The 25,758-nt window shown below is 40.7% G+C and overlaps 1 protein-coding gene and 2 long non-coding RNA genes across 15 annotated transcripts in view; 1 reads left to right on the top strand and 2 right to left on the bottom strand.

Moving 5' to 3' along the window:
• The window catches only part of LOC139439500 (uncharacterized), a 51,905-nt gene extending 47,753 nt beyond the window's left edge, over nucleotides 1-4,152 (bottom strand). For 2 of the 6 annotated variants that reach the window (XR_011649404.1, XR_011649405.1), the window contains exons 1-2: nucleotides 3,846-4,150; nucleotides 2,319-2,466 (exon numbers count right to left, since the gene is read on the bottom strand). This is a non-coding gene — a long non-coding RNA (uncharacterized lncRNA). Of the gene's footprint in view, nucleotides 1-2,318; nucleotides 2,467-3,845 lie in introns of all 6 variants that reach the window. The other 4 variants (XR_011649408.1, XR_011649403.1, XR_011649407.1 and 1 more) reach the window with 4 other exon arrangements.
• NFIB (nuclear factor I B) overlaps nucleotides 1-25,758 on the top strand; it is a 238,330-nt gene that overhangs the window by 2,475 nt on the left and 210,097 nt on the right. For 6 of the 7 annotated variants that reach the window (XM_058301878.2, XM_058301877.2, XM_058301876.2 and 3 more), the window contains exons 1-2: nucleotides 6,153-6,279; nucleotides 12,299-12,830. In XM_058301878.2, coding sequence (XP_058157861.1) covers nucleotides 6,250-6,279; nucleotides 12,299-12,830 — 562 coding nt within the window. In that variant the 5' untranslated portion in view covers nucleotides 6,153-6,249. Of the gene's footprint in view, nucleotides 1-6,152; nucleotides 6,280-12,298; nucleotides 12,831-25,758 lie in introns of those variants that run through there. The other variant, XM_058301874.2, reaches the window with a different exon arrangement.
• LOC139439501 (uncharacterized) lies at nucleotides 4,934-5,761 on the bottom strand. Of its 2 annotated transcripts, none has more exons than XR_011649409.1 (2): nucleotides 5,655-5,761; nucleotides 4,934-5,481 (listed from the first exon to the last, which is right to left on the bottom strand). It is a non-coding gene; the product is annotated as an uncharacterized lncRNA (long non-coding RNA). The 2 variants fall into 2 exon arrangements; XR_011649410.1 differs by having other exon boundaries at nucleotides 5,627-5,715.

The raw sequence follows: 25,758 nt of genomic DNA, 5'->3' as shown, positions 1-25,758 counted from the left end.
TTCAAAGGAAGAATTAGAGAGAGGGGTGCAGAAAGTTTGCATTGGTCTGCAATGCAATTTTTACACTTCATAATGCAGAATGCAAAGACTGTTTAGCTGTTCTGCATAAAGCCTTCCAAACATCTCTTTAAAACCAATCTGTTTTCACATGCCATGAAAGTATGTTTGGATGGGTAACAAAAGCCAGCTTATACCTAGAAATAAAATGATGGCATTGTTTTTACTTTAAAGGTCAGCTACTTCTGAAAAAAGACAATAACTACAACTCTCAAAATCAGCGCAGTGTGTGTTTAAGAATGTAACTTTTCTAGTACTGGGAGTGAAGTGAGGTAACTATTACAGTGATTTTCAAAGTTCAAAATAAATCATGCAAAAGGTAAAGTGTTACAGGGCAACTGCTCTGCTGACTTTGTAATTGCGGCACAAATATCTTCAGACATTGGCATTATCTGTTGATGAAGTGGCCTCATCTTTATAGAGAAGTGGAAACCAGCTACGCTTACTGTAGGGTTTGACATGGTTGATGTTCAGATTCAGAGGCTAGCTTGTAAATGTGCCCGAAATGTAGACATACTTAGTGGGACGGTATCTTTGTTTTTAACAGTCAAGTATAGGCATTTCAGTAGCGACATTATTAACAGCGTCGTTTTTCTCATTTACTTTTGTCCCCTGGGGACACCCAACAGCTCCCAGAGGAAGGAAAAAAAGTCCATGGTTATTTATTCATTTCAGTGAAAAGCAAGGCACTGGCAATGGCGGGGGGAGTGGTGGAGGGGGGGGCTAACCTGTTGTGAATGCTATAGTGGGGAAAAATTGCTACCCTAATTTGACAGTAGTAGTTTAAATGCTGAGAGAGCAGGGCATGATTTTGCAATTTCCATCAAGTGCAGGCAATTTCAGTGCTTGCTGAATTGTTTATATATGCAGTTTTGAGTGGAATTTTGGTGTTCCTCCTTGTGGATAGAAACTTGCACATTCCAGGCTGCACACGTATGATGTTTATGGTTCATTTGGAAGGAGGGAAGGTCCCCGGGCACAGTGTAGCGGATACTTGCAGTTTTGCAGGCCTGTTTCCTGGGGTCAGGAGGTCAATTGTCTCTTTTGTATTTAGTTTTAAAATATTGATATTGGTGATGTAGCCAAGATATGTGGAATTGTTGAGCCTCCTCTCAATCACATGTGAGAGCTAAAAAAAAAAGTCATTGGGTGTATTCGAAATGACAGCTTTGTTAAGCTCCAAGAGACCTTGCTAAACTGCCCAGGATTTACAACCTGTCGCTCCAGTTTCTTTAGAAGGGAGAAAGGTAAAAGAAAATCACTTGAGATGTCAAGTTCTTTTCTAGAAGTCAGTGAAAGACTCAACTTGGGTAACATTGCTTAATTTTTAAATGTTTTGAAAACCCCAGTCACCTGAAGTATCAGCATTCTTTTTTTTGGAAACCAATGAACTTTCTGCCAGCTGGAAATGCAAGTCTTTTCTCCCTATTAGGTGGCAGGGAATAGGTGATATAGGGAGGAGATCTTTTGGGATACTGACATATCAGCTTTTCCTGTTGCTGAGGGAGCTGCTCACTTCTTTCCAACTCCTCAGGCAGGTTTTGGGGAAATGGATATGGCCTATCATACCAGTGCTTTTACCCTTTCTGTGCAGGAGGGAGAAGAGGGTTAGAAGAGGTAAGAACCAAAGTCTAAGAAGTGTTTGGCTCACTTTGACAAAATCAGAGGCTTTTCACAGACACTTTAAAACCACTCTGACACAGATATGCTGGAAGAAATGGAAGGTGAATAAAATGCGTACACTTTCTCACTTCCTCACAACTCTTCTACCTGGGGTTTAAAAGATTGGTATTTCTCAAACCAAAGGTAGTGGAAAAGACATGCTGAGAGAAGCCAAGTTCCATACACCCAAACCTATCAGTCCCTCTTTACCAAAGACTCTCTTTGGTAAAGTCCTGCAGGGAGTTGGCATTGGCTGGACTAGCAGCTGCGTTTTGGGGGATGTCAGGCACCTGCCTGTGGCCCCAAGGAACACAGTCAAAATCCTATAAACTGAGCACCCCTAAGCCCTTATAGGGTGTCTCTGTTCTTCATTCTTTGCTTCCTTCTGATTTTCACTACCTCACCTATACGTACTCCTTTCTCATTTCCCTTTTTCTTGGAAAAAAATGAAAACCCAGAACTACTAAGCATCATCCATGGTCATCAAACTGTACTGAAACACAAACATCCTTCAAAAAATGGAGCATTTAAAAGAGATCTGAACTCCTAAATGGTGGGCCTAGGTGGCCCCAGACATCTTCTCTTCTCTGGGGTCTTACCTGGGTCTGACGCTGCTGCTTCGCCTTGGTGCTGCTGCAGCTTTGTGGGCTCTTCTGTGTAATGGTCGTCAATTTTTCGTTTTTCATTTTTAGGCTTGTGAAAAACTTTTGGAGGCAATCTAGTTTTGGTGGCAAAAGGAAATCGTTTCTGTTGGAAAGGGAAATAATAAGGGGAGGAGGAGATAATTGATGTCTGGAGATACTTGCTCAGGGCTCAGCACTGGGCCTCTTTTGCCAGGGGATAGCGGCTGGTTCTGGGATCTCTAGCTGAAAGGAGTGCTCTCTGGGTGCCAGGATTTCACCCGGGGTGGTGTGGTGTGGAGGGAGGGAGAGAAGGAGGGAGGGAGAGGAGAGAGATGGGCACAGCATTTTTAAAGAGACCCCAAAATAATGGCTTCTGTAAGAGTCCAGACATTCAAAGAGGTGTGTTCAAGGACACAAGCACATTTGCGCCAAGGGGAATGTCTTTTACGGTAAATTAACTACGGTTAAATTGAATATTTGTTCAAAGGGAAACTCCAGTAGTTAAAGCTGGTATTAGCAGTAGCACCCCCCTCTACGCGCCCCTCCCCTCTCAATCTGGTGCGGGGTGAGAAAAGGGATGAAACGTAATGTGCAATACAAAGTGATGCTTTGGGATTAAAAAACAGAACAAACCACCAAGAACAAGACAAAACAAACAACAACAAAACCAAAGATGATGTTGCCTAAAAATTTCAGGAAGAGAAATTAGTATTTATTTGGATTAACCCCGATTTTCACCTTGTTTGTTTCATCTATAAAGACTGCCAACTTCATCCCAGCTTTTCAAAAAGAAGAAATGACCCACACAAAGGAAATTAACGTTGTCAGAGCGCTGACAGGAGGATTTGCCCCGGGGTTGAGAGGCCAGGCTGGGAGGCTGCTCCCAGCGGTGTGCCCTAAAGGGTTAACTCGTGCGAGTTCCCGCAATTTCCCGGACTTTACCTGTAGCCTTCCGAGATCCACCCCACCACCGGCCTCCCCAACTCCCCTGCCCCCACCCCTAGCGTCTTTCTTCTTTGGGCTCTTGGTTTACCGGGGCTGCAGCTGGTAGACTTGGCAAGCTCGCCTCATTAAGAGCGCTCTTTGAAAACGGACTGTGTTTGAGCATTTCCCTAATGAGGACAGGACGGGGTTAAAAAGTGACCATTTCATGGTTGACTTGAACCTGCCTACACTTCTTGATGTGTCATTGTGAAATGCTTGATGTGGATAACTCCCACTTGGTGAAGGAAAAAGTCACTGGTTTCTTCAGGTCCGCTGGCGGGGGACGGGAGGCAGAAATCGGGGAGACCAAAAGAGAAGAGAAAGTCGAGCGAAAAAAAAAAATCGAGACAGAGGAAGAGTTCGAGTAAAGGGGAACCCGTAGAAACCCTTGCAGTGCTCCCAAAACACAGCTGGAAGTAGGGAAGGCCCCGCGCAGAGAGCCGGGAAGGAGTCGCATTCAAGGCCCCAGCCGCTTCCCACAGCCCCCAGAGAGATGGACGCGGAACCACTGGCACTCACTTTTCCTCTCTCCATTGTCTGGGCAGGCTTTGCTTCTAAGGTTTCTCCACCCACCCCTTGCAGAAAACCGGAATTTTGGGGGCGGGGTGTGAGTGTGTGTGTGCGCGTAGTGGGGGGAGAAAGGGTGCAAGGCAAATTGCTTCCCTCAAAAGACCTGAAATCAAGTTCATTCACTCCCGGGCTGCAGCTTGGGCCGGGGTGGGTACGGGCAGCTCCTCGCAGGAGTGAAAGCCGGTGCGGGCGCCGAGCGGCTCCCGGAGGGCCGCCTCTGGAGGGCTGTAGCAGCACACGCTCGCGCGCGCACGCGCGCCCGCCCCGCAGCTCCGGGTGCGCGGGGCGCGCCGCGGCCCCGCCCAGCCTGCACCCCGGCGGGTAGAGAGCGCCTTTCCGCAGGCGCCCCGGGACCGGGGGCGGGGGGGGGGGGGGTGGGGATTGGGAGCCAGCCAGCTGGGCTGCAGGAGGAGGAGGGCGAAGCTGGGCGCGAGGAGGAGGAGGAGGAGTAGGTGGAGGGGGAGGAGGAGGCGGCGGCGGCTGCTCGGCCTGATCCTCCCGCTCCGAGCGAGGCCACGTGCACGGGGCACCCGCGGGGAGGGCGGCAAACCGCCGCGAAGCGCTGCGCGCAGCTTCTGCGGAGCGGTCCCGGGCGTGGGCCTACGGGGGAGACCCCAGAGGATCCCCTCTTCTACCCCCTAAGTGAACGCGGGGTCCGGGCCGCGCGCTGTGCCGAGCGCCGCGTCCTCCTCCCCCCGCAACATCTGCGCCAGGGCGCCCCAAGTACTTGAGCCCAAGTTGATGGGACCCCCTCCTTTTCGGCCTCTCCCTGTCCCTTCTGCCTGCGGGCTTGGTGGCCCACGCCGGCCCCGGGTGCGTGTGTCAGCGCCCCAGCCGGGGTCCTGGGGCGGCCTGGGTGTGAGGGAATTTTCCATTCGTTTCTTTCTTGGGCCCAAACCGATTCAGTGTTTCTCTCACTCAGATGTTCCCGCGGTTTAGAGTACGCAGCGATCATCGAAATACCCCTTTAAGGGCGGTTTTTCGGGGTGTGTGTATATATGGGGCATGCTGTGGGAAGGATGAGGGGCTTGCCAAAGGGCGGGAAGGAGATATATTTTGAAAAAGGGAAAACAGAGTTCTGCTGCACCGGTGAGACCTTTTAACAAATAAGGGGGTGGGGTGGGGTGGGAAGCAAAAGGAGGAGGAGGTGGGGGCCGGGGTGTATGGAGAGGCTGGTGGAAAAGGAATGCGCGTTTGCAGGAGGAGGAGGAGTAAAGCGATGATTGTGTAATTAAATAATAAAACAATCCTTAAGTCTGATTTGGAGAGAGCTCGAGCGGGGTCCAGAGGGTGGAACCGGTGAATTTTTCAACTTCCAAGTTTTGCAACGAAAGAAAGCGAGAGAGGGAGGGGATAAAAGAGCCCAGGGCAAAAAAGAGAGGAGTTTGGAGCCGAGCGGGAGATCAGGATTTATCTTTTGGGATTTTTCAGGAGATCATTTCGATCCCCCTTGGGCTCTGGGCAGCGGCGGCGGCAGCGGCGGCGGCAGCAGCAGCAGCAGCAGCCTCCTAGCTCGGTCGGTCACACGCGGGGCGAGGCGGGCGGTCGCGCGCGGAGGAGCCAGCGCGGGAGGCGGCGGCTGCGGCTGCAGACGGGAACCGCGCGCTGAGAGTCTCTTCCGCCCAGGAGACCTGCGCTCGCGCCCCCTCCCTCACCCCGGCTTCTCCCTTCTCCCCCACCCCGCCCCCACCCGGGCCCTCTCCCGCGCGCGCCCCGCCACCCGCGCGCACTCGCTCACGCTCCCCATTGCGCACACACATGGTCGGCTCGCGGTAAAGTTTCGCCAGCGATCACCACTCCGGGATCCTGCCGCAGTGCTCGGTGCTTTAACCTTGAACTTTCCCAGGGCGGTGACACATTCTCCTCGCTCTCCCTCCCGCCCTCCCTCCCGCGCCCCCTCCCCACCTTTTTTTAAAAAAGCACTTCACCACCAACCACCACCCCAATCCAACCCACACCGAACCTTCGTGCACCCCTTAGCCCCCAACAACAACAGCAACTGCAAAACAGAAAACAAATCCCCAAATCCAGGCGAAAAGCAGCCAACACCATCGGCGGCGGCGGCGGCGGCGGCGGCGGCCTCGGCGAGCACGGCCAGCGCGCTCGGACTGCAGGAGGGTTAAAAGTGTAGATTGGATTTCACCCCGGGAAATCTAGCTCGCCGAGTGAACTTGAATCTTTGGCTATTTAAGGAGGACTGTGTTTGTTGTGAAGTTGTGGTGATCCAGCGCAGAGCCCCGTTCTGATTGATCGCATCGCGGGGCTCAGATGACTGTAAAATGAATAGATGAAATTCTTGCTTCTCGAAGATTTTCTTGGGCATCTCCGCGAAAGTGCGTTTTAAGGCGAAGTCATGATGTATTCTCCCATCTGTCTCACTCAGGTACATCTCTTGGTCGCTCTCTCGAGCTTTCTCTCTAGCCCGAAATGCCTTTGTTTTGTTTTGCTGCTCTGGTTGTGAGGACAATTAACGGCTTTAGTTAACCTTCTCATACCCCTTCTTTCGGAGAAGTGGCTCGGAGTTGCGGCAGGATATGCGGGGCGAAGTGGGAGCCGGTACGCGGCCCCTAGCCCAGGGCCACCGCATGCACCCAGTCCCGCGCCCTGGGCATGGAGAGCTGGCGCCCGCGGGCTGCCAGGGCGGCCAGGCCGGGCGAGGCCACCGGGGATGGGCAGGGCCGGGGGCCCCCCAAGTGCCGGCTCGCGGCGCCACTCCCGCCCAGGGTGCCTAACTTCACCCCTTCTGCCGCTTGCGCGCTGAGGCGGACTCCAGTTTTAGATGAGCATTTAGGGAGACTGAGCTCTTAAAAACACCACGTAAACTTGGGCCACGGGACTGTAGCACAAGTCCGTGTGGACGCCTCTTAGACTCTGCTGCAGGCGGTGGGCGGGTGGTGGAGCTAAACTTTGCTTAATTTGCTTTGCTTAATTTGAGGATCTGAAACCCTGGTCCACAGTGACCCGCACTTTGAGGTTTCCAGTGACCACACCGCAAAGGCGGTCTTTACGTTGACACGAGTCAGTTGGTCGTGGTGAAACTTAAGGACTTGAGAACGTATTTCATTTCGTGAGGACATGCTCATTTGACGATGTTTGAGCTTAGTTTCTAAAGCATAAAGTAATGCTGGAAAAGTAAGGTCTTTTTATTGCCTTGAAAGTTGGCCAAATACCTTAGGAACAATGGTATGAAATAAAACACTGACTTTATGTATTTTTAAAACATAGTTTAAGTCATTTAAGCCAGATGGTCAAGTGGAAAAGTGGCGAGACCGAACCGACTTACCTGAGGGCAGTTTTCGCCGCTGGCCAACTAAGTATAACCACCTAACTGACTAACTAAATATTTTAGCCCAGAATTGTTATTTGAAATACTGTATCAAACCTCTAAAGGTGTGGGACAGTTTACTTAAGCTTTTAGGCAAATGTGTTACAATTGGTAATTGATAACCATTTTGTTTGACATTGACATAAAAACTAAACAATTAAAGAAGTGTCGGCCACTCTTGGCTGTGTTAAAAATCTTTAAAAAATTTGATATTAACGATAATGTATTTTTATAATAGACAACTGATTAAGATTTCAATTATATGACAATTAGAAGCCTTTGTGATTCAAAAGGACTGAGGCATTCATAAATTGTGAATGAAGATGAAAACAATGATAAGGCTTATTCAGTGATTGGATACAGTCCTGTAGCTTTTTGGCTGACACATTTTTTATTGTTTATATTTTGTTTGGCATCTGAATATGATTGACTTAGATATGGCTATTTTCAGCAAGTAAACTGCACTTTAATTTAACAAAACTGGAAAAATGAGTTGCTGAGCTATTTGTATTTCAAAAGCTATGAGTGATAATGGACAATAAATGTGATGTTGAAACTATTTAAGGTGTAACGAATTGTCTTTAGTTACCTTTAATATTACCCATCAGCAGGATTTCCCCCCTCTCTTTCTGGTAAGCCATTTCCATTAAATATAATTTTTACACTGGGATGATCATTGAAGCACAATTCAAATAAAACAAAATGAAATAAGCCTTCCACTTACAAAGTCCTTCATCTCTTCTTCTCACCTGTAAATTGTTAAATAATAGTTGCTTTTCTATATTAATTAAATTTCCATCATCAGCTTTGCAGAAACTAATAATTACATTGCATTTCTAGTTTCCTCCAAATATGGATGGAAAAGCCACTAGTTTTGTCTTAATTTGTGTAAGTTAAAAATAATATTGCAACATACTGATGTATAGAATATTAGGAGCATATGCAACCTAGTGTTCAGCTATCACATTAGTATTCCAGGATGCATACTTACCAACACTAATTCATGGTGACTAATATTCTCTACTATTTTAATACAGTAAATCTGGGTTAAGGGATTAAAATATGTTTGGAATTTAAGGCCTATACTAGTGAAGTGATTTTAGCTTTAGAATTCTTAACTAATCTCTATTTGCCTTCATAGGTAATGCAAGGTGTTCACGAACAGTTTTAGTTTTGTATCAGCGCCTGTTCTACATTGATGTAAGGGCTTAACACATATTACAAAGCATTTATTTAGAAAATGTAAATACAAAATAGATTAACATTCCTAATTGGTTGAAAACTTTAAAAAGAATCTTAGCTGTTCCAATAAGGTATCTAGATTTTAGAAGAGATCTTAATTCAAAAGGAGTTACTATTAAAGTTGGTATTTAAGAAAATAGTATGCTACAGTGTCTGTTTCTGATAAATGTAATAACAAATCAAATATGAAAGGAAAGTTAAGAATCATAAATGATTTAATATTTGCTTTGAATCTACAGTATAAAGTCTTAATATAACTTTCAATTGGCAGGATGAGATTGATTTATTTCTTTCATTGTATTTCAAGTTTTGTAGATACATTTTTCATAGTTTACTGTTATAAAACAGTGCTTCAGGAATACTTAGTATTTACCCTTCCACCTCTATAAGGTCAGATTTTCTATTGCTTTCATGGAAACCTTTATTTCCATGAAGAAACATAAATATACTAGTGGAATTAAGACTGTTCACTTAAATATTTGAAATTTGTATCTTGGTAATTTATTTGATCAATTATTTAGTTCAACTAAAGAAGTTTTAAAACAGAAAGAATTGCTAAAAGCCACTGCATTTAAATAAAAATTCTGAAAGAACAAGGTGGCGTATTACCTAAGTATAGAGCCGTTAGAGCTTAGATTCCGTATTTGCTTTGCTTTTTTTGTTTGTTTTGAAATAATTTCTGTAATTGCTTAGTGTTATTGTGATAATCCACTAGATAGGATATTCAAAAACCATAATCACTTAAAAATTTTTTTTGGATAAGGCCTGTTACTGTACTCCATATTCATGTTTCTCAAGATCATTAAAAATATATTGCTACTCAGCATTAGAAAACAATCACACTTGGGAGATGACATTTTGGACAAACTGAAACAGAAATATGTGTTTTTTATAACAAACCTCCACATAATATCATTTTAAAAAAATATGTCCTGTACTCAAGAAAGTGTTTTACTTGAAAGGAATCCGCATAATAGTGAAGTAGTCAGGCTACGTTACAACTTGAGAAAGTTTGCTATTTCTATTACATACATACATATATATATATGAATTATATGAATGCATGCTTAAAAACATTATTTGGCAGGATTGACAACAAACTCAAGGCACCTTAAGAAACACATTGGCTTGTGTGTATTGCTAAGAAATTCCAAATTTAAGAATCAAATTTGCATTCTGATTGTTTAAATTAATTTATTACAATTTTGAGATTTGTTACATGAGAAATGCTGATGTTTATGTATAAATATTGAAATTTGACCAAATTTAATCAAAACTATGATGTCTTTATAAGAAAATGAAATGTCACTGAACATGGTACTTAAGGACATAACTACTTAAGTGTTACCACATTGCTTAGTGTTCGTTAAAATAATACGGCGTTTTAAAAAGCACGGCAAGGGTAAAATGAGTGAGACAAAACCTTTCCCCCTGTGTCCTCCTTACATTCGTAAGTGTTTAGCTTATGAGTGCATATATGTATGTTTTTAAATCATATCAATGGTTCATAGCAGAAGTCAGATTATAGGAAGTGGGTTCCCAAAGCAAGTTTAAGTCCACTTCCTTGAGCAGGCTTTCCTCTTGCATATATTTCTAAGGGGGATAAACAAAGTTTTTGTAGTTACAGTGAAAGCTAAAAGCATGGCATCAGAGAGTGTATGGAGATAGGGAGGTCTTATCATGGGCTGTGGTTGCTGTGAGCAGGGCTGCCTTCCCACACAAAGAACAGATTGTGGTTTAACTCTTTCCATGGCCTAGTTTAATGTGCTCACATAGTAACCGAATTGTTCAAATCTCTGCTGGAAACTACTGATCGGTTTAATGATTTCCTCTATGGCATTTGGTTATGCCTCATGCTGTGATATAATCATCTGCATTCTGTATTGTTATAAAATTTTGATTCATACTTATTCTTCTATAGAAACGCTTTATGGCAATATGCTAGAACACTTGATGCTAAAACACTTGCAAAGTACATTGTTAATTGGATGAGATGTGCATCTCTTCTGTATCTGAACTGCAAACTGCTTACATGCCACAGTTTTTAGTGTTGAAACTTTGAATTTCATCTGAAAAATGGATTGATAACTATATGGATTTTTGGACACCTTCTTTGTTAGATTGTCATTAGTTGTATTTCTGTCATTTTAATCTAATGATCTGCTGTTTAGATATAAATTATTCTACATAGTTCAGGGTGACTAACACTAATATGTAAACTTTAACTTGGGATATGACCATTTTGAGAAAGCTATTTTGTGGTTGGGTTGACAATATAGTCAATGTGATCAGAAACATGGTTACGGTGGAAGTTTTCATTTGCTGCAGATCTTGGCTTATTACACATATACAGTGTGCACAAACAGGCTGTTAGACTGTTTCCCTGAACAGTAATAGGCTTGGCCTTATGAGACAGGTTTTACCTAAGCCAGGAAGTAATGAAACACTGACTGCTTCGGGAAGTAACCTGAAATGTCTTTTGGTAAGGACTATCTGCCGCTCTTTGTGGCCTCCCTCTCTTAAAAAGGCTTGGATGAAACTGAAAAAAAATGCAGGAGCCTGAAGGTAAACCGTTTAATTCGAAAGACAGGATACTGTCTGTCCTATACATGTGCAGAGCCCTATCACATGTGTTTGCACACTCACAGACCTGTCTGAGCATTCATATATGTGGCAAATAAATTGCACTGGAGTCCACAAAGCCAGTAACTGATCACTGGTGCCCTCCTAGTGTCACAATGCCACAGCATGCAGAGACACAAAGAGTGTAAAGTTGGTGCCAAGTTGCCGTTTTTCATTGTTCACCTCAGATTGATTTTTAAGGGGTTTAGAATAATTGCCATACTCGTGTGATCGGTTAACAAATTAACTGACTCTGTGGGGCCTCAGATTCTGCAGGAAAGCTGCCGGAAGAACACCCATGTGATTTTTGTTTTCAACTTTATAAACTTTTATTTAAAAATGCAAGAGTGTGTGTTTTAAAAACACAAGTGTATGTATATGTGTGAGAGAGAGTGCTTGCGTATGTAAGAGTATATGTGTGTACGTGTGTGTTTGGGGGCTGGTGTGGTGAGGTGGGGAGGGAAGGCACTGCTGAAAGTATGAAGCTTTCTTTTCAGGACACTAATACACAGCTTGTCCTTTGCCCATTTTCCCTTATATATTCCGGTTTCTCTAGTTACCAGTCTTGGAATGGTGCTGTTTCAGTGTTGGAATGTTGGATGTTTGATAAGAAAATGGATCAAGTTTAATGGCGCATGCTCTTTGTGCCACCAGCAGCCTCTTGCTGAGAGCATGCTCCAAAAGCGGGAACTGTGTGGCATTACACTGAGCATCTATATGCTTTGTGTTTCTGTGCCACAGAGAAGAGAAATGAACTGTGGCATCGCTCCTGCCTTCTGAACAGCTCAGCTCCGATTAAAAAAAAAATTCTCACTGTGTTCTTTGTAAAATGGTACTGCTTAGTGTTAGTTGGTCAAACAAATATTTAAATATTAAATTAGGTGCCAAGCACCTTGGTTTTGTATGTTTTAAAGAAGACAGAATATGTGACATTGGGGTGTGGGTGAGGGGGTTGGGGTGACAGTGGAAATACAAAATATAAACCTTATTTTGTTTTTAGGAGAGAGACTCTACCTGTGAGTTTTGGTGGAAAATGGGCAGCTTGACATACTTTCTTCTTGTCCTGCTGTTTTGATAATTCTAAATAAGATAAGAATGTTGTTTTCACGCACAACTTTTTATTCTGAATCGGGAATGGATTGTGGTCTTATTTTTTGATCTTTTAAAATTAAACTAACTATGCCCATCTTCTTTCCCCCCTCATTTTCCACAGGATGAATTTCACCCATTCATCGAGGCACTTCTTCCTCACGTCCGTGCAATCGCCTATACTTGGTTCAACCTACAGGCTCGGAAACGCAAATACTTTAAAAAACATGAGAAGCGAATGTCAAAGGATGAAGAGAGAGCAGTCAAAGATGAGCTTCTCAGCGAAAAGCCTGAAATCAAACAGAAGTGGGCATCCAGGCTCCTGGCCAAGCTACGCAAAGATATCCGCCAGGAGTACCGAGAGGACTTTGTGCTCACCGTGACTGGCAAGAAGCACCCGTGCTGTGTCTTATCCAATCCTGACCAGAAGGGTAAGATTAGGAGAATCGACTGCCTGCGACAGGCAGACAAAGTCTGGCGTCTGGATCTAGTCATGGTGATCCTGTTCAAAGGCATCCCCTTGGAAAGTACCGATGGAGAGCGGCTCATGAAATCCCCACATTGCACAAACCCAGCACTTTGTGTCCAGCCACATCATATCACAGTATCAGTTAAGGAGCTTGATTTGTTTTTGGCATACTACGTGCAGGAGCAAGGTAGGACCAGATTATTCTTTCTTCTAGTACCGCAAACACTACCTACAACCCCATACATGGAAAATCTGGCGTGGGTTAGATAGTCCTTGAGGCCCTGAGATCTCCTTTACCCTCTCTGGTAGAATGGTGTGCCCTCTTCCACACACATGTGCACTGCCATGTGCAAGTCATTGCCATAGCCATGTATCTTTCATCCTTATATATGCTTGGGTTTTTAAAGAAATATGCCAAAGAGATGCATTTTCAAGGGTCTTTGAAATAGTATACAGAATAGTCTAAAAATAGAGTTTATTGCTCTTCACTTTCTGTCCTAGACTACATTTTTGCATCATAGTCATCTCTTCCTGATTTGAAGATGTGTTTTTGTTTGTGAATGATCAAACCACTCTTGAATAATCTTTGCACCGTCCTCTTGGCTAACAAGATAGATAAACTTTGTTCATGAATCTAGTCCTATTGCATTGAGAAATAGAATGAACACTTACTATTACAAAATGCTTAAGGTAGCCAGCATCAAAAAGTCTTCCTTATATAGACCTAGATTTATGTAATTTAAAAATTTCTTTCAACACCTGCTTTTTAAAAATCATTTTTTTATTTGGAAAGTTACAGATTTGTAGAAAAATCATACAGAAAATACAGAGTTCCCATATACTTTGACCCGCCACCCACTCCGAGTTTTCCCTATTATTAACACTTTGTGTTGTAATGGTACTTTTGTTACAGTTGATGAAATGATTTTATTATAGTTATACTATTACCTTTAGTCCATCGTTTACTTTAGTGTTTACTGTTTGTGTTGTACAGTCTTAGGTTTTTAAAAAAATTTTTATCTAGTAGCTTATGTACACACTAAAATTTCCTTTTTAAACCACATTCAGATATATAAATCAGTGGTCAGTACCTCCTTTTGATTGTATAATATTCTCTGTAGATTAAATGGCTTATAGTTCTTGTTTTAGATGAGTTATGTTATATTTCCCAGAGTGAATTGAGATCACTAAAGATTGTTAGTTGACTTGAATGTAAATTCATAAAACTTACCGAGGAAGAAGGTCATAGCTTTCCTCACAGTATATTACAGAACAAAAACAATAAGTGGATTGGTTATACTGGATCAAAATAAATCCTAAAAATGAATGCAGACATCACAAACCATGACGATTAAAAAAAAACTCAATAAAAAGAGGGATATAAATGTTGCCAGAGTAATTAAAAAATAGGCGATATTTTTGCTGAGTAATTTTGAGTTTGTGAAATATATCTTTATTACTTTTGTTTTTCTTAATATGGTTTCCTTAACTAGGTGAGGATTTGTTTTCTTCAAATAAATGTATCAGAATACTGAAGTCCTTGTATTAGCATTCAGTCCATAGTAAAACATCATTTTACAAAGCAGCATACCAAAAGTGGACTGAAGTTTGATCTGTCACAGATGGTGGGCCGTATCCTAACTTGGCCTGGCAGTAGGGAAAATGACCCATAGAAAGCCAGGTGGTAAATGCTTATCTGATGTCAATTATATAAATGTGGGATTTTATAAATTGGTATGAACTTTATTATCATCTGAAAAAGTAAAATATTAAAGTTACCCTTTTGACTCAGGAATTTAGTTATTGCTATGCGCTTTTTGTCTTTATATTTCCTTGATATGGTTTTAGAGATGCTCCAAATGTCATGTAAACATTTAAAATCTGATTTTAAACAATAGTGCAGGACATCATACATTTGGAAATACTGCCTCTTGGACTCTCTTAAAAATAAATGAAACATTGCATCTGCTCTTTCTGTGTTTTTAAGAATTAAAGTCCGAGTAATGATGGTTTGGGGAAAAATATGTTTTTGCCCTGTATGTTCTAAAATAAATGCTCATTAACAGAAGACACTTAATTTTGACTGACAGCTGCCTGGGAGGTGACATTTTAAGGTGGGAGAATATACGGTTTGAAGATGGTAAATGTGTTCTAACTGTGTTGTGAAAGTCAAGGCTGCAAGCAAAGTTTTAAAAAGTGGGTCATGTAACTCCTTAGTGTCGATAGAGGGAAGATTCGCATAGAGGGAAGATTCGCAGGCACCTCACTGCCGCGCACATTTTAACTTGCTTGAGGTGTGCACACATGTGCGTTCACTCCAGGGGCAGGCAGCCAACTATCTTGGTTTTTGATGAACTGACAATAAAGAACGTATCCTTTGGATTTGTAAAGATGGATTGCAGAAAGATAAATGTGTAAATGCTTTTTGCATTGCATCATCTGTCATGATAATCATAAAGTTTTAAGCAGTGATTGGAGGCCACGTTTCCAGATAAAACACTGATTTTTGTTGTTACTCTTTCTCCATTGTGGGAACCTTTCATTCTTTTACGGAGCATCTAATTTGTATCCTCTGCTACCTATCAGTGCATCATTTCTTGTTAACATCTGTTGGCTCTTTGAAAAAGTCACATCAGATGCTTTTTGTGTTTTCCCCTTTTCAAAATTTCTATCTTTTTCTTGGTCAGGAGTAGGTTAATTCTATCGTTGTGCAGTGCAATTGACTAAAGAAGGCAAGTTTTAAACGATAAATCTGTAGTCACTAAGAGGGCTGTGTAGCTCACATCATGACTTTTTATTTCTCCTCTAAGTTTATGAAAACCCACCTAATTCTGTTTTATAAATCAGGAAAAGAAGTGTTAGGAAAAACTTAAAAGAAAAATCCAAAAAGAAAAATGTAATATTTGCAACAGAAAAAGCAACAAAATTGCTTTTCCTCTTTTTTCTTTCTTTCTCCTCACTTCTAAATGCCTGGGAGGAAAACATGAAAAAGAACAGAGAGAATGCCAAAGATGGTTGCCACTGGCATCAGGATTGGCATCAGACCCTCTTTGTTTAGCTCAGGATGCCTGTGATTTGTTAGTTGGCATCCGCATTGCAGTGTGGAGTGATGTTACAATATATTGACAATTTCCAGATCTAGAAATGTCAATAGTCCTCTCGGTTATTTATACAAGATCACATCCTGCATCTCTTCAGGAGGATGAAATAAAGACCAACATATAATAAAGTTCCATTGTTGACCAACTTCCTATGCCTTTCATTTTCTCTCTTTCTCTTTTGGTTTAACCCACACTTCTTTATAAATATTTTTTTCTTCTTCATGCCCAGCAGCCTCATCTTTTCTGAAATGTGGAAAGAGTTGCTGGCGCTTTGACACAAACTATAGTGCTACATGTGCTTCTGATATGGTTTTGGGGAAAATTTATGCATTTTGAAATGATTTTTAATATATAGTTCATTAGAATTTTGCATCACATTGCCTCAAGGCAGTATTTTCTTTAGAGCTAAATCTCTTTGTTATTCAGCTTCTTCTGTGCATATAGGCTGGTTGACCGCAATTTAATCCATTTTACTATTTCTTTACACTAGCAAAGGGTCATGTTCAATATAGTTTATGAAATTATATACCCTTCCACTTTACCTAAAATATACACATCATTTGGGAATACCTGCATTTAAATCCATAAAATCATTTGACATTATTGATTCAGAGGGCTGTGCTTCGGCTGTTTCGTTGCTACAAGAACCGCCATTTTGTTTGTGAAGTGCCAGGCGAGGGGGAAAAAAAAGGCAGACACTGTGCTTGATGCCAATAATGGTTGCCAGTGGCACCGAGGTTGGCATCAGACCCTCTTTGTCTGGTTGCTGAATGCCTTTGATTCGTTGGTTGGCATCCGCATTGCAGTGGGCACACTGGAAAGTTTTTGACAATCCCTGAATGAAAGCTGCTTGCCTGTTTGCTGCAGCAAACCTTAGTTAATATAAACCCCTTCCTTTTATTTTTTAGGGTTTTATCTATTTATTTTTTAAAGACCGACAGATGAAAGGAAAAAAAATAACTGTAAAGGGGCCTCCATTCTCCTAAAGATATTAAAGATGTCCAATGATTCTTGGGCAGGTGGTACCTATTCCGCATATTGTCTTTGTTATTGCATTCGTGAAAGCAAAGCAAAACAAAACAAAAATTAGGCAAACCTTGCACAACATGCCTTACTGTGACGCAAGTTGCACTATAGGATGCAGGGTGTACCATGATAAGTACTGGGAGCACTAGCCAAATGTGGTGATATGTATCGCATTCATTTCGGAGTCTGCTGCTTTTAGTCACATTGTGCTGATTTCTTATACAATTCCTAGTTCCCTCAGATTCCACACTTCAAATTGTACAGTACATGTTGAAAGGGTCTTACTTTTCTCTCTGGTTAGTAGTGTGTACTAGTGCCAATGTCAAAAAAATAAGGAAACCTCCATGAGGACACCTAAACCTATGTGTTAAGGTCAGATATAAATCAGTCACTCCTGAATTTCTGAGTTCTGCACCAAAATGTTGCCAACTTCTCAGGATTCAGTTCTACACACTAGAGAAACCAGACAAATGGCTAAAATAATTTTGGTTGGAGTTTCCTCGATAGTTAGCATTAATATTGCTTTCCGGTTAACTACCATTATCTCGTTAATTAATAAGAAGGATTAGCAGCTCTACCCGAAGGGCTGCACAGAAGGAAGTCGGGCCTATGGAGGCCTTGAGTCGCCAGACTGTGTCCTGTCTGAAGGGGGAAAAGGCAGGGGGGGCGGCGGGGAGTAACTGGGCTTTCTCTGAGGAAAGGAAGGGTTTTGCGAAAGAGAGAGGTCGCAACCCACTCGGAAGTATAAAATCTCAAGTGATAGTAACTGTGGTTATGAATTTAACAGATTAGAGTTTAAACTAAGTCAGCCTAGCTGAGTTTTGGACTGTACTTTGCACTCTTATTAAACATGTTTTAGATTGCTAAAGAGAGTCCAGAAACCTCACTGCTATCATGAAAGAATATTTTCCTTTAGCCTTGTTGAACCCTTAACATTGTGATCCTTTGTGGGATGGCAATTTTCATTGTTTTATTGTTAAATGGTATAGCAATTAAAGTGTATTTTGAAGTTGTGAAAAATGTGACTTGTTTACAGGGGAAGTTGTAATCATTATTATTGTTTTTGAAATAGAACCCTTCCTGGTTGTCACATATCATTAGTGAGGAAGCAAATGCTAAGAATTGGTTTCCTCCTTCAGTTACTTTTAAAATCCTTTTGGGTAATAATTATTTCTTTATGAGAAGCCTAAGTAGATAATTGTTTGCAAGTTGACAGTGTATTTTCACATTTTAATAAAGTTCACTTCATTTTCAGTTATTTCCCATTATGGGGAAAAATGAGCTTTCATAATTTGTTAAAATGAGGCTGCTGTCTAGGACAATTTGGTGTGCTTGCATGGCGAAATGCTCAGAAGGCAAAAGTTTATGTGTCCGGGAAGTACTTTGTATGCCTGTTTGGTTTGGGGGAACACTGTTAAGTTTTCCCATCTAGCATCCTGTCCTTGACTGAACTCATGAACTCCAGTGCACATTTGTTTGCATTCTGGCTCATACACAATTCACAAGATAAAGAAGGGCTCTTATTGGCATGTCTTGCTCCTAGGCTTAATGAGACCTTTGTGGGAACATGTATTGTGAGATAAGATACTTAGCAATTTTCTCACTGATAAGAAGAAAACACAGTCTAGGGGCCCAGAAATTTGCCCTCCAAGTTATGACGTCCCCGCTACAAGCCAGCTTTGCCAGACAATTCAAGAGTTAAACTCGGAGACTCCATTTGCCAGCTGGGAAAGCTTGGCATCTGTGTTCTGATATGGCAAACTAATATGATCTCACTTTTCAGAGGGGGAGGGTAGAGACAGAGAAGAAGAGAGGAAAGGAAGGAAGGAGAAGTCTCATCTGTTATATCAATTATGACTTTGAAATATTTTTAAAAAATGTAGCCACCCACTTTTGGAGGCAGCAAAGCTAGTTAAAATATCCTACTAACCTTATTAGCCATCTCTTGCCACTTCCAATTGCGTAATAGTAATAATATTCACCTAGATTATGTGTTTGGATTTGCAGATTTAGTGCACTGTGCTTCTTGTGTGGTAAAATAACTCCATATGTGAAAGAACTGAAATAATGCCATTGTTGGGGAATAATGGCTAATTGGGGGAACCGCGCGTTGCAGTGACAGGAGATAGTGGTCGGAACTCCCGAAGGATGACTCCTTGAGTGACTCTGTTCTATCACAGTGTGAGCCTGGAGGTTGGACGCTGGGCTGGAGCCATTTCAGAGAGGCCATCTATCACCACTTCTCTAGGTCTTTAATAAGGTTCCTGTTTTCTAAGGCAGTACTTTAGAAGCACAACCAAATATAGGTGTCATAGAGATTTATAATAGATTTGGAATGACTATCTATTTTGTTTTTCCCTAAATTTAGAATTTAGGAGGAAACCGCAAAGAGGAAATTAAAGTTTTAATCCTCCACAAACTTTTTTCCTTCTGAATATGGTGCTATAATTTGAAACAACAGTAAGATATCGAATTTTGTAAGTCTTTCTCTTCATAAACTTTCATCCTGCTAGATGAGACTGAACAACTGGGCTTAAAAAAAGAAACTTTGTTTTATGATGCTCTTTGACTCCTGCCATCTCCGCTGACGGGTTAAGAGTTTCAGCACCTGAAGAGGGAGTGGCCCAGTGGAAGGCTGGGCCAGAATTCTCTGGAATTCTTAAAAATTGAGATAAGGAAGTTTTCATTTCTGTCATTTGAGTGGCTTAAATGATAACTGACTTTATAATAAAAGGGTGACTGTTGCATTGTTTGAGGCTTACGGTTTGAAGAAAGTAGAAGCAGTTTAAGATACACTGATTAAAATAAGCTATTACTAAATAACCGAAAAGTATGTTGCAGAGCCAAAGTGAATCTTTTGCTCGCGAACTAGCTTTTGAGTAAAAGTTTCCCTTTAGTTTATGAAAAGGTGGCATTGGTAATAGTGCTGGATTTAAGCCACACCTTTGTTAGCTTGAAGTTTACGTAAGTAGAACTCACGACACTTGAGAGTTTTTCAGTGTATATGGTGTGGCAGAGCAAATGATTAGCCAGCATAATGTTCAAAGCAAAGTTTTCCAGCTTCTTTTCCTCCATCCTTGTGGAGGATGAATAATTTTAGAAATCTCAAGGACCAGTGGTTATGCCATCGGAAACTTGAGTGATTACAGCAGCATGCCTCACGCCAAGCATAGCAAGAGGGGGTGCTTCCTCTTGAACACACTATTCTGTGGCAAGGTGGTATGTCATCTCATTTTAAAGCAAATTCTTAGGTCCTTGAACTCTTAATTATGTGATGTGGTTAATTTAACTGAATTCAGTTGTTAGGATTTGGCATAGAAAATAAATCCTCAAAAGGCAGAGAACTTGCGAACACTAAGTGCACATACTGAGGAATGAGTCTGGGGGATTAGCCTGTATTAGACTGAATGTTAGTGGGTGTGAGACTAATGGGACTTGAGGGGTTGAGCTCTTAGGTTGTTTTCTTATTCAGAAAATTGGAAGAAAAAGCTGCCAATAAACCAATGAGGTGAAAGACCTTGAGGCTGAATTGAATGCCACATGTACCAAAAACTTCATCCTTAAAATTTAAATGACGCCATGTTCTAAGATGGAAAAGCAAACTATTCATGTGCATATATATTTATAGTATGTAATAAAACACTTAGATACATATTCCCTCTCTGCTTATGATAGTTGAAACAGGACAGTGTTGATGAATCACAGACAAATGAAAGAACCCTGAATAAGGACTATATAATTGAAAATATGGGGTGATGGATGAAGTAATTTTACTAGCTGAAAGTTGCCTGGAGGTTGTATATTTTCAGAAACCCATTTTAGGGCAGTTTGGAGCATGTAATAAGTTATTGATGAAGCACAAATCAGTTGAAAATGGGATTAATTTTTAAAAGTGCAAAATAAAATGAGAATTGCATTTGAGGAAGAACTTCTTTATTTCTAAATATATGCAGTTTTAAAATTCTGGTTAGCTTCGACTCCATTTCTCAAAATAGGAACTTTAATATGTAGTGTTCAATTGAATTTTTAAAATACATGCATCTCCCCCAAAACGACATAAAATTATTTAACGAGCATCAATTGATATTAAGTGGTATATATATTCTGATGCTGGACGAAGCTGACGATTTTTCAAAAACTTATTTTTTTTTTTTTACTCTGAAAAAAATACACGGAGCATTGTGTTGCTGTTAGAAGGTAATGGTAGAGTTTAGGATAAAATTCTAAACATAAGCACAGATGTTAAGAAAGTCAGTTATTTGCAATAGGATATATTCTGTAATTCCTGTGAGTAGGGGATTACATTTATGCCTATGGTAATAACATGTGTATGTCAATATGAAGTGTATACCCCTCAATTAGTGAATTCTGAAGTGTGAAAAATGTTCCTGCTTGGGACAACTTGTATTTTATTATTCTGACATCTGCAGTTTCTGGATGGATTACCTTAAATTTGCTATGCTATGTTAAAAGCCTTGTTTTATGAGGTCGGTCTCAGCTTCTGGCCTTGGTGTCAGGAACCCTGCTACGTGATGCAACTTGCCTTGTTAGGTTTAATTGACCAAAGCTGATGTGTTAAAACAATTCATTTGTGCTGTAACTTATGCCCTGGCTAAGTTGCTACCTGAATCCCTTGACCTTGACTTGTCTGGGTCATGAAATGGCTGCAAGCTGTTTGACCTTTCTATTGTGTAGTAATGTCACTGTTTCCTCTTATTCTTTTATGGTAATAGCTGACAAAAAGGCCTCAGCCCTGACTTTACACCCCAGTGGATTCAAAGCGTCCTTCTGCAGTAGCTGTGTCTTCTGTTTGACATGGCTGGGTGTAGAAGTGACTTTCTTTTGTTTGCTGACAGTGATGGGGACAAATTTGCAGTCCTCCTTGGAACAGGAGGTGGGGGGATTACATTCTGGCATTTGGAAAGATTTGGATTTCTTCTGCTTAGATTTTCAGTTTTGGTAGTTTACAGTGATGCACATCACAATTTCCTTTTCCCCCTCTTCTGAGCTTCAACTTTCAGTTTTTTATATTTATGATTTCCTTAATAATTATTTTTCAACCTTTTTAGCTGTTATAATAAAAATATTTTGTTGTTGTTATATGGGGTGAAAGTGGTAACTACAGTAATGGTTTTGGTTACCAATGAGTAAGTCCTAAAATAAGTTTTTAACTTCACGCTATAAATCTTGTCCATTTTTGGAAAAACCCTCTACTAAACATTCATGTGAAAAGCAAATTTTTAAAAAGTAAGAGTGATGTTGTAGTTCTATGTGTTCCATCTTATAATTTATATTATAGTTTCAAGGGAAGCCCATTCATAGTGATTTAAATAGCTAAATTTCATGATATAGGAGAGCCTCATTAGTAAATATGAAGATTTTATTTCTGTGGAGACTTTTGCCAGCATGTGAAATTAAATATCCATTTTAATAAATACAACCTTTTTTTCTGTTCTTCATGAAAGACCTCACAAGCAAAAAATAGAGAAGTTTGCCTTCGTTATTCTCTCTGAAGCAGTGAATTAATTTTATTTTTAAAATATTGGAAATAATTTAAAAAATGTTAAACATATTTTTATCCTAACAATTTTTTTTCAAATATGACATTGTAGTTCATGATTTTTTCCTATATTTGCTAGATTAAATATTTAAAAACCAAGCTATTATGTTTGATTTTTAAATTATTAGAGGAAAAAGGAAGTTTAAGTTAGAATGTGCATTTCCTTACTTGTATGTCACATACTGTTTATAGATGTGTGTGGATACACTGACAGATGAAAGACAATGTGGTACAGGGACTAAAGCCTTGGAAAAAAGCACTAGAATTTTGTATTCTCATTTTTAAAATATCTGTAAATAGCGGGTGAGAGTGTTTTTTTGTTTTTGTTTTTTGTAAATTTATGAATTTTCCCCAGGAAGTTTTGAAAGATCAAGATTACATGACGTTCAGAATTAAGTCCATTGGTAATCCAGCATTCTAAGAGTCAGAGGAGGGGGTGAATGAAAAGCACTGAAACTGATTTTAGTTTGTAGCCTCAGTTTCTCTCTCCTTTCTTAGAAAAAGCAATCTAGAGTAGAAAACACCTCTCTTTCCTTTCTGCTCATCCATGGGTGCCTTTAGTGGCAGTGCCAACACTGAGTCAGGTTTGAATGTGGTTAGTGGGGTAATGGGTCATGAGACATTAGCACCGTGATGTGAAAAGAGCAACTGGCCTCTGATGATTAGAAAAAAATGTTTAGGACTTTCTCCTGAAGTTTGCCTTAGTTCCTCCACTGAAAAGAATTTTAAACTGACCTCTGCTGTTGCATTAAAGAGGTTAAGTTCCTGGACCACGAATAATTGGTGGGAGCTGGTTTATGTGTGTGTGTGTGTGCGTGCATTGGGAGAGTGAGTTGAAGGGGAGAAGTAAAGTTGGAAAGAAAGGAGAGAGGTAGGCTTAGCTCTTACAGGAATTACTTAAGAAGAGAGAAGGTTTATTCTTAGATTGAGGAATAACTAATATATACCTTTTTCATCCTTGTTTAAGTTTTGGATTGCTTAAGAAGTTTATCATATTTCCCTTCTCCTTGAAGTACGTAGACTCTGACATTTTGGTTCCTAGTCTTCGTTCTTCCCTTTACGAGCTTTGTGACTGTGGCCAAGTCATGTAAACTCCCTGTACATTGTTTTTCTGTTTTGTAAAATGGGGGTTAAAATGACTACTTTCTAGGGTTGTTTCAGAATTAAGTGAAATAATACGTGGAAATGAAAACAATATATGAATACTAAGCAATTGGTACCATATATGAAGATTATCACAAGACCTAGACTTCTCGATGAACTATCTAATAGTGAGGAGAAGGAGTGACTGGTTGTTGAAGCAAGGGGTCATCAATAGTTTGTATATATTTCAGGTAATAAGACATTCCCAAAAGAGATAAAAAAGTCCAAAACACAGTGATATATGTATCAGTGTGTTTAGATACTAATTAGTGTAAGCTGATTGAAGCTAGCTAGTTGTGCATACTTTTAAAACCTGTTTAGGTTAGAATTGCTATACAGTTTTGGAAATCCTTTATGCCAGATCTACCAGAGAATGCATCTTTTGATCCATCTAGGTGTGTCTGAAAGGAAGGAGGAAAATGATTTTATTAGTGGCTCTCAAAAAATAACTTAACTTTGGTTTCAAGTGGAGGGTATTCCTATCAAGTATTCATAATTCATACACTTACACCAGCACTCTAGTAAAAGCATAAGACTTTCATTTACAAAAAAAATTGAATTGCCAACATTTGGGAGAACTACACTTCTGTTTTAGATTTGCTTGGACAGAAGTGATGATGGTGTGGCTAAACTGGATTGTTCTTGAAGAAGAGCAAGCTGCTGGTATTTACAGACTCTTTTTAAGTCTGAAAGTGTCTCATTTAAAAATGACCCTTGGTTGGGTCAAAACCTCAAAATGCTTAATTAGTAACATGAACAGTTTTGGTTTTATCGCCATTTAATTTTTTCCCTTTAAGCCAGTCTTCCTTTTATGTTGTTAAGAAAATGAAATCCATGAGCTCTAGAAGAAAAACAGATATTTATTATTTATAGAGATTTCACTCTTACTGAACAACAAGTCAAATGGGAAGTAGTTAAAACAACAAGTCAAATGGGAAGTAGTTAAAATCCCTAACTAGTTTTGGGATTGCAATGTTTGACTTTCGTGGCTCTGGTTGGTTGGATCCATGCGGTCACAGAGCCAAGTTTGTGGGCCGAACCCCGGTAGGAACAAGTCACGGTGCTTGTTTTTCATGGCCAGCGACTTGTACCCCTCACTCACTCCGGGCAGCAGGCTTGAGCCATGAAGACATTAGCCCACATACACAGTCATTGCTAGGGAAATACTTTAAAGCACATGTCATATTGATGCAGTGTAGAAAAGCATTATATTTTTATAAAAAGTATTTTATAAGAATGTTTATAATGTATCTAAGGATTCTAGTCAGGAATTAATAGGAGAATTTATCTCACTGTTTATCCACTGGTTAAAGAGTAACTAGGGTGTGCAGAAAGCAGAATCAGAACATTGATTAACTTGTTTAGATTCTGGCACATGATTTTTAATAATCTGTGTCATGCCTTGTCTTTTTTGAGAACATACCTGGCATTTAGTTGCTATTCTGTTTGTGATTACACAAAAATTTTAAAAAAAGCAATAACCCATGTATTTTAGTACATGAAGCAAAGTACATCCAAATTCTGCTCCCCCCCATAACTCTCTCATCTGTTTGCTTGTTGTCTGCTCATTGTTTTAATTGTTTTTGCTCATTGTCTGCATGTTTCTTTTTTCTTTAGGAGGTACTGGGAACTGAACCCAGGCCTTCTTATGTGAGAAGTGTGTGCCCAACTGCTTGAGCCACATCCACTCCCCCAATATATATTTTTTTAATTTATTTTTTATTTATTCCCCCCCCCCCCCCCCATTGTCTGCTCTCTGTGTTCATTTGCTGTGTGTTCTTCTGTATCCCCTTGCATTCTTGTCAGGCGGCACTAGGAATCTGTATCTCTTTCTGTTGCATCATCTTGCTGTGTCACCTCTCCATGTGTGCGGCACCACTCCTGGATGGGCTGTGTTTTTTGCGCAAGGCGGCTCTCCTTGCAGGGCGCACTCCTTGTGCATGGGGCACCCCTATGCAGGGGCCACCCCTGTGTGGCACAGCACTCCTTGGTGTGGCAGCACTGCACGTGGGCCAGCTCATCACACGGGCCAGGAGGCCCTGGGTATTGAACCCTGGACCTCCTATACGATAGGCGGATGCTCTATCAGTTGAGCCAGGTCTGCTTCCCCCAATCTTTATTTTTAAACCTATGTATACTGGAGCTGTTGATGGCTGAAGGATTTGGCATTTTGTCTTTCTAATGCATTGGAAAAGATCTGCTTGCACTTATGATATAAAGTTGATATTGACCTAAAATGGGAGCGCATACATGGTTCTTAAATACTGGTTACCTTTCATAGCCTC

The sequence above is a fragment of the Dasypus novemcinctus genome, chromosome 8 (assembly GCF_030445035.2).
Source record: "Dasypus novemcinctus isolate mDasNov1 chromosome 8, mDasNov1.1.hap2, whole genome shotgun sequence".
Lineage (NCBI taxonomy): Eukaryota > Metazoa > Chordata > Mammalia > Cingulata > Dasypodidae > Dasypus > Dasypus novemcinctus.
This window is presented reverse-complemented; position numbering and strand designations above follow the sequence as displayed.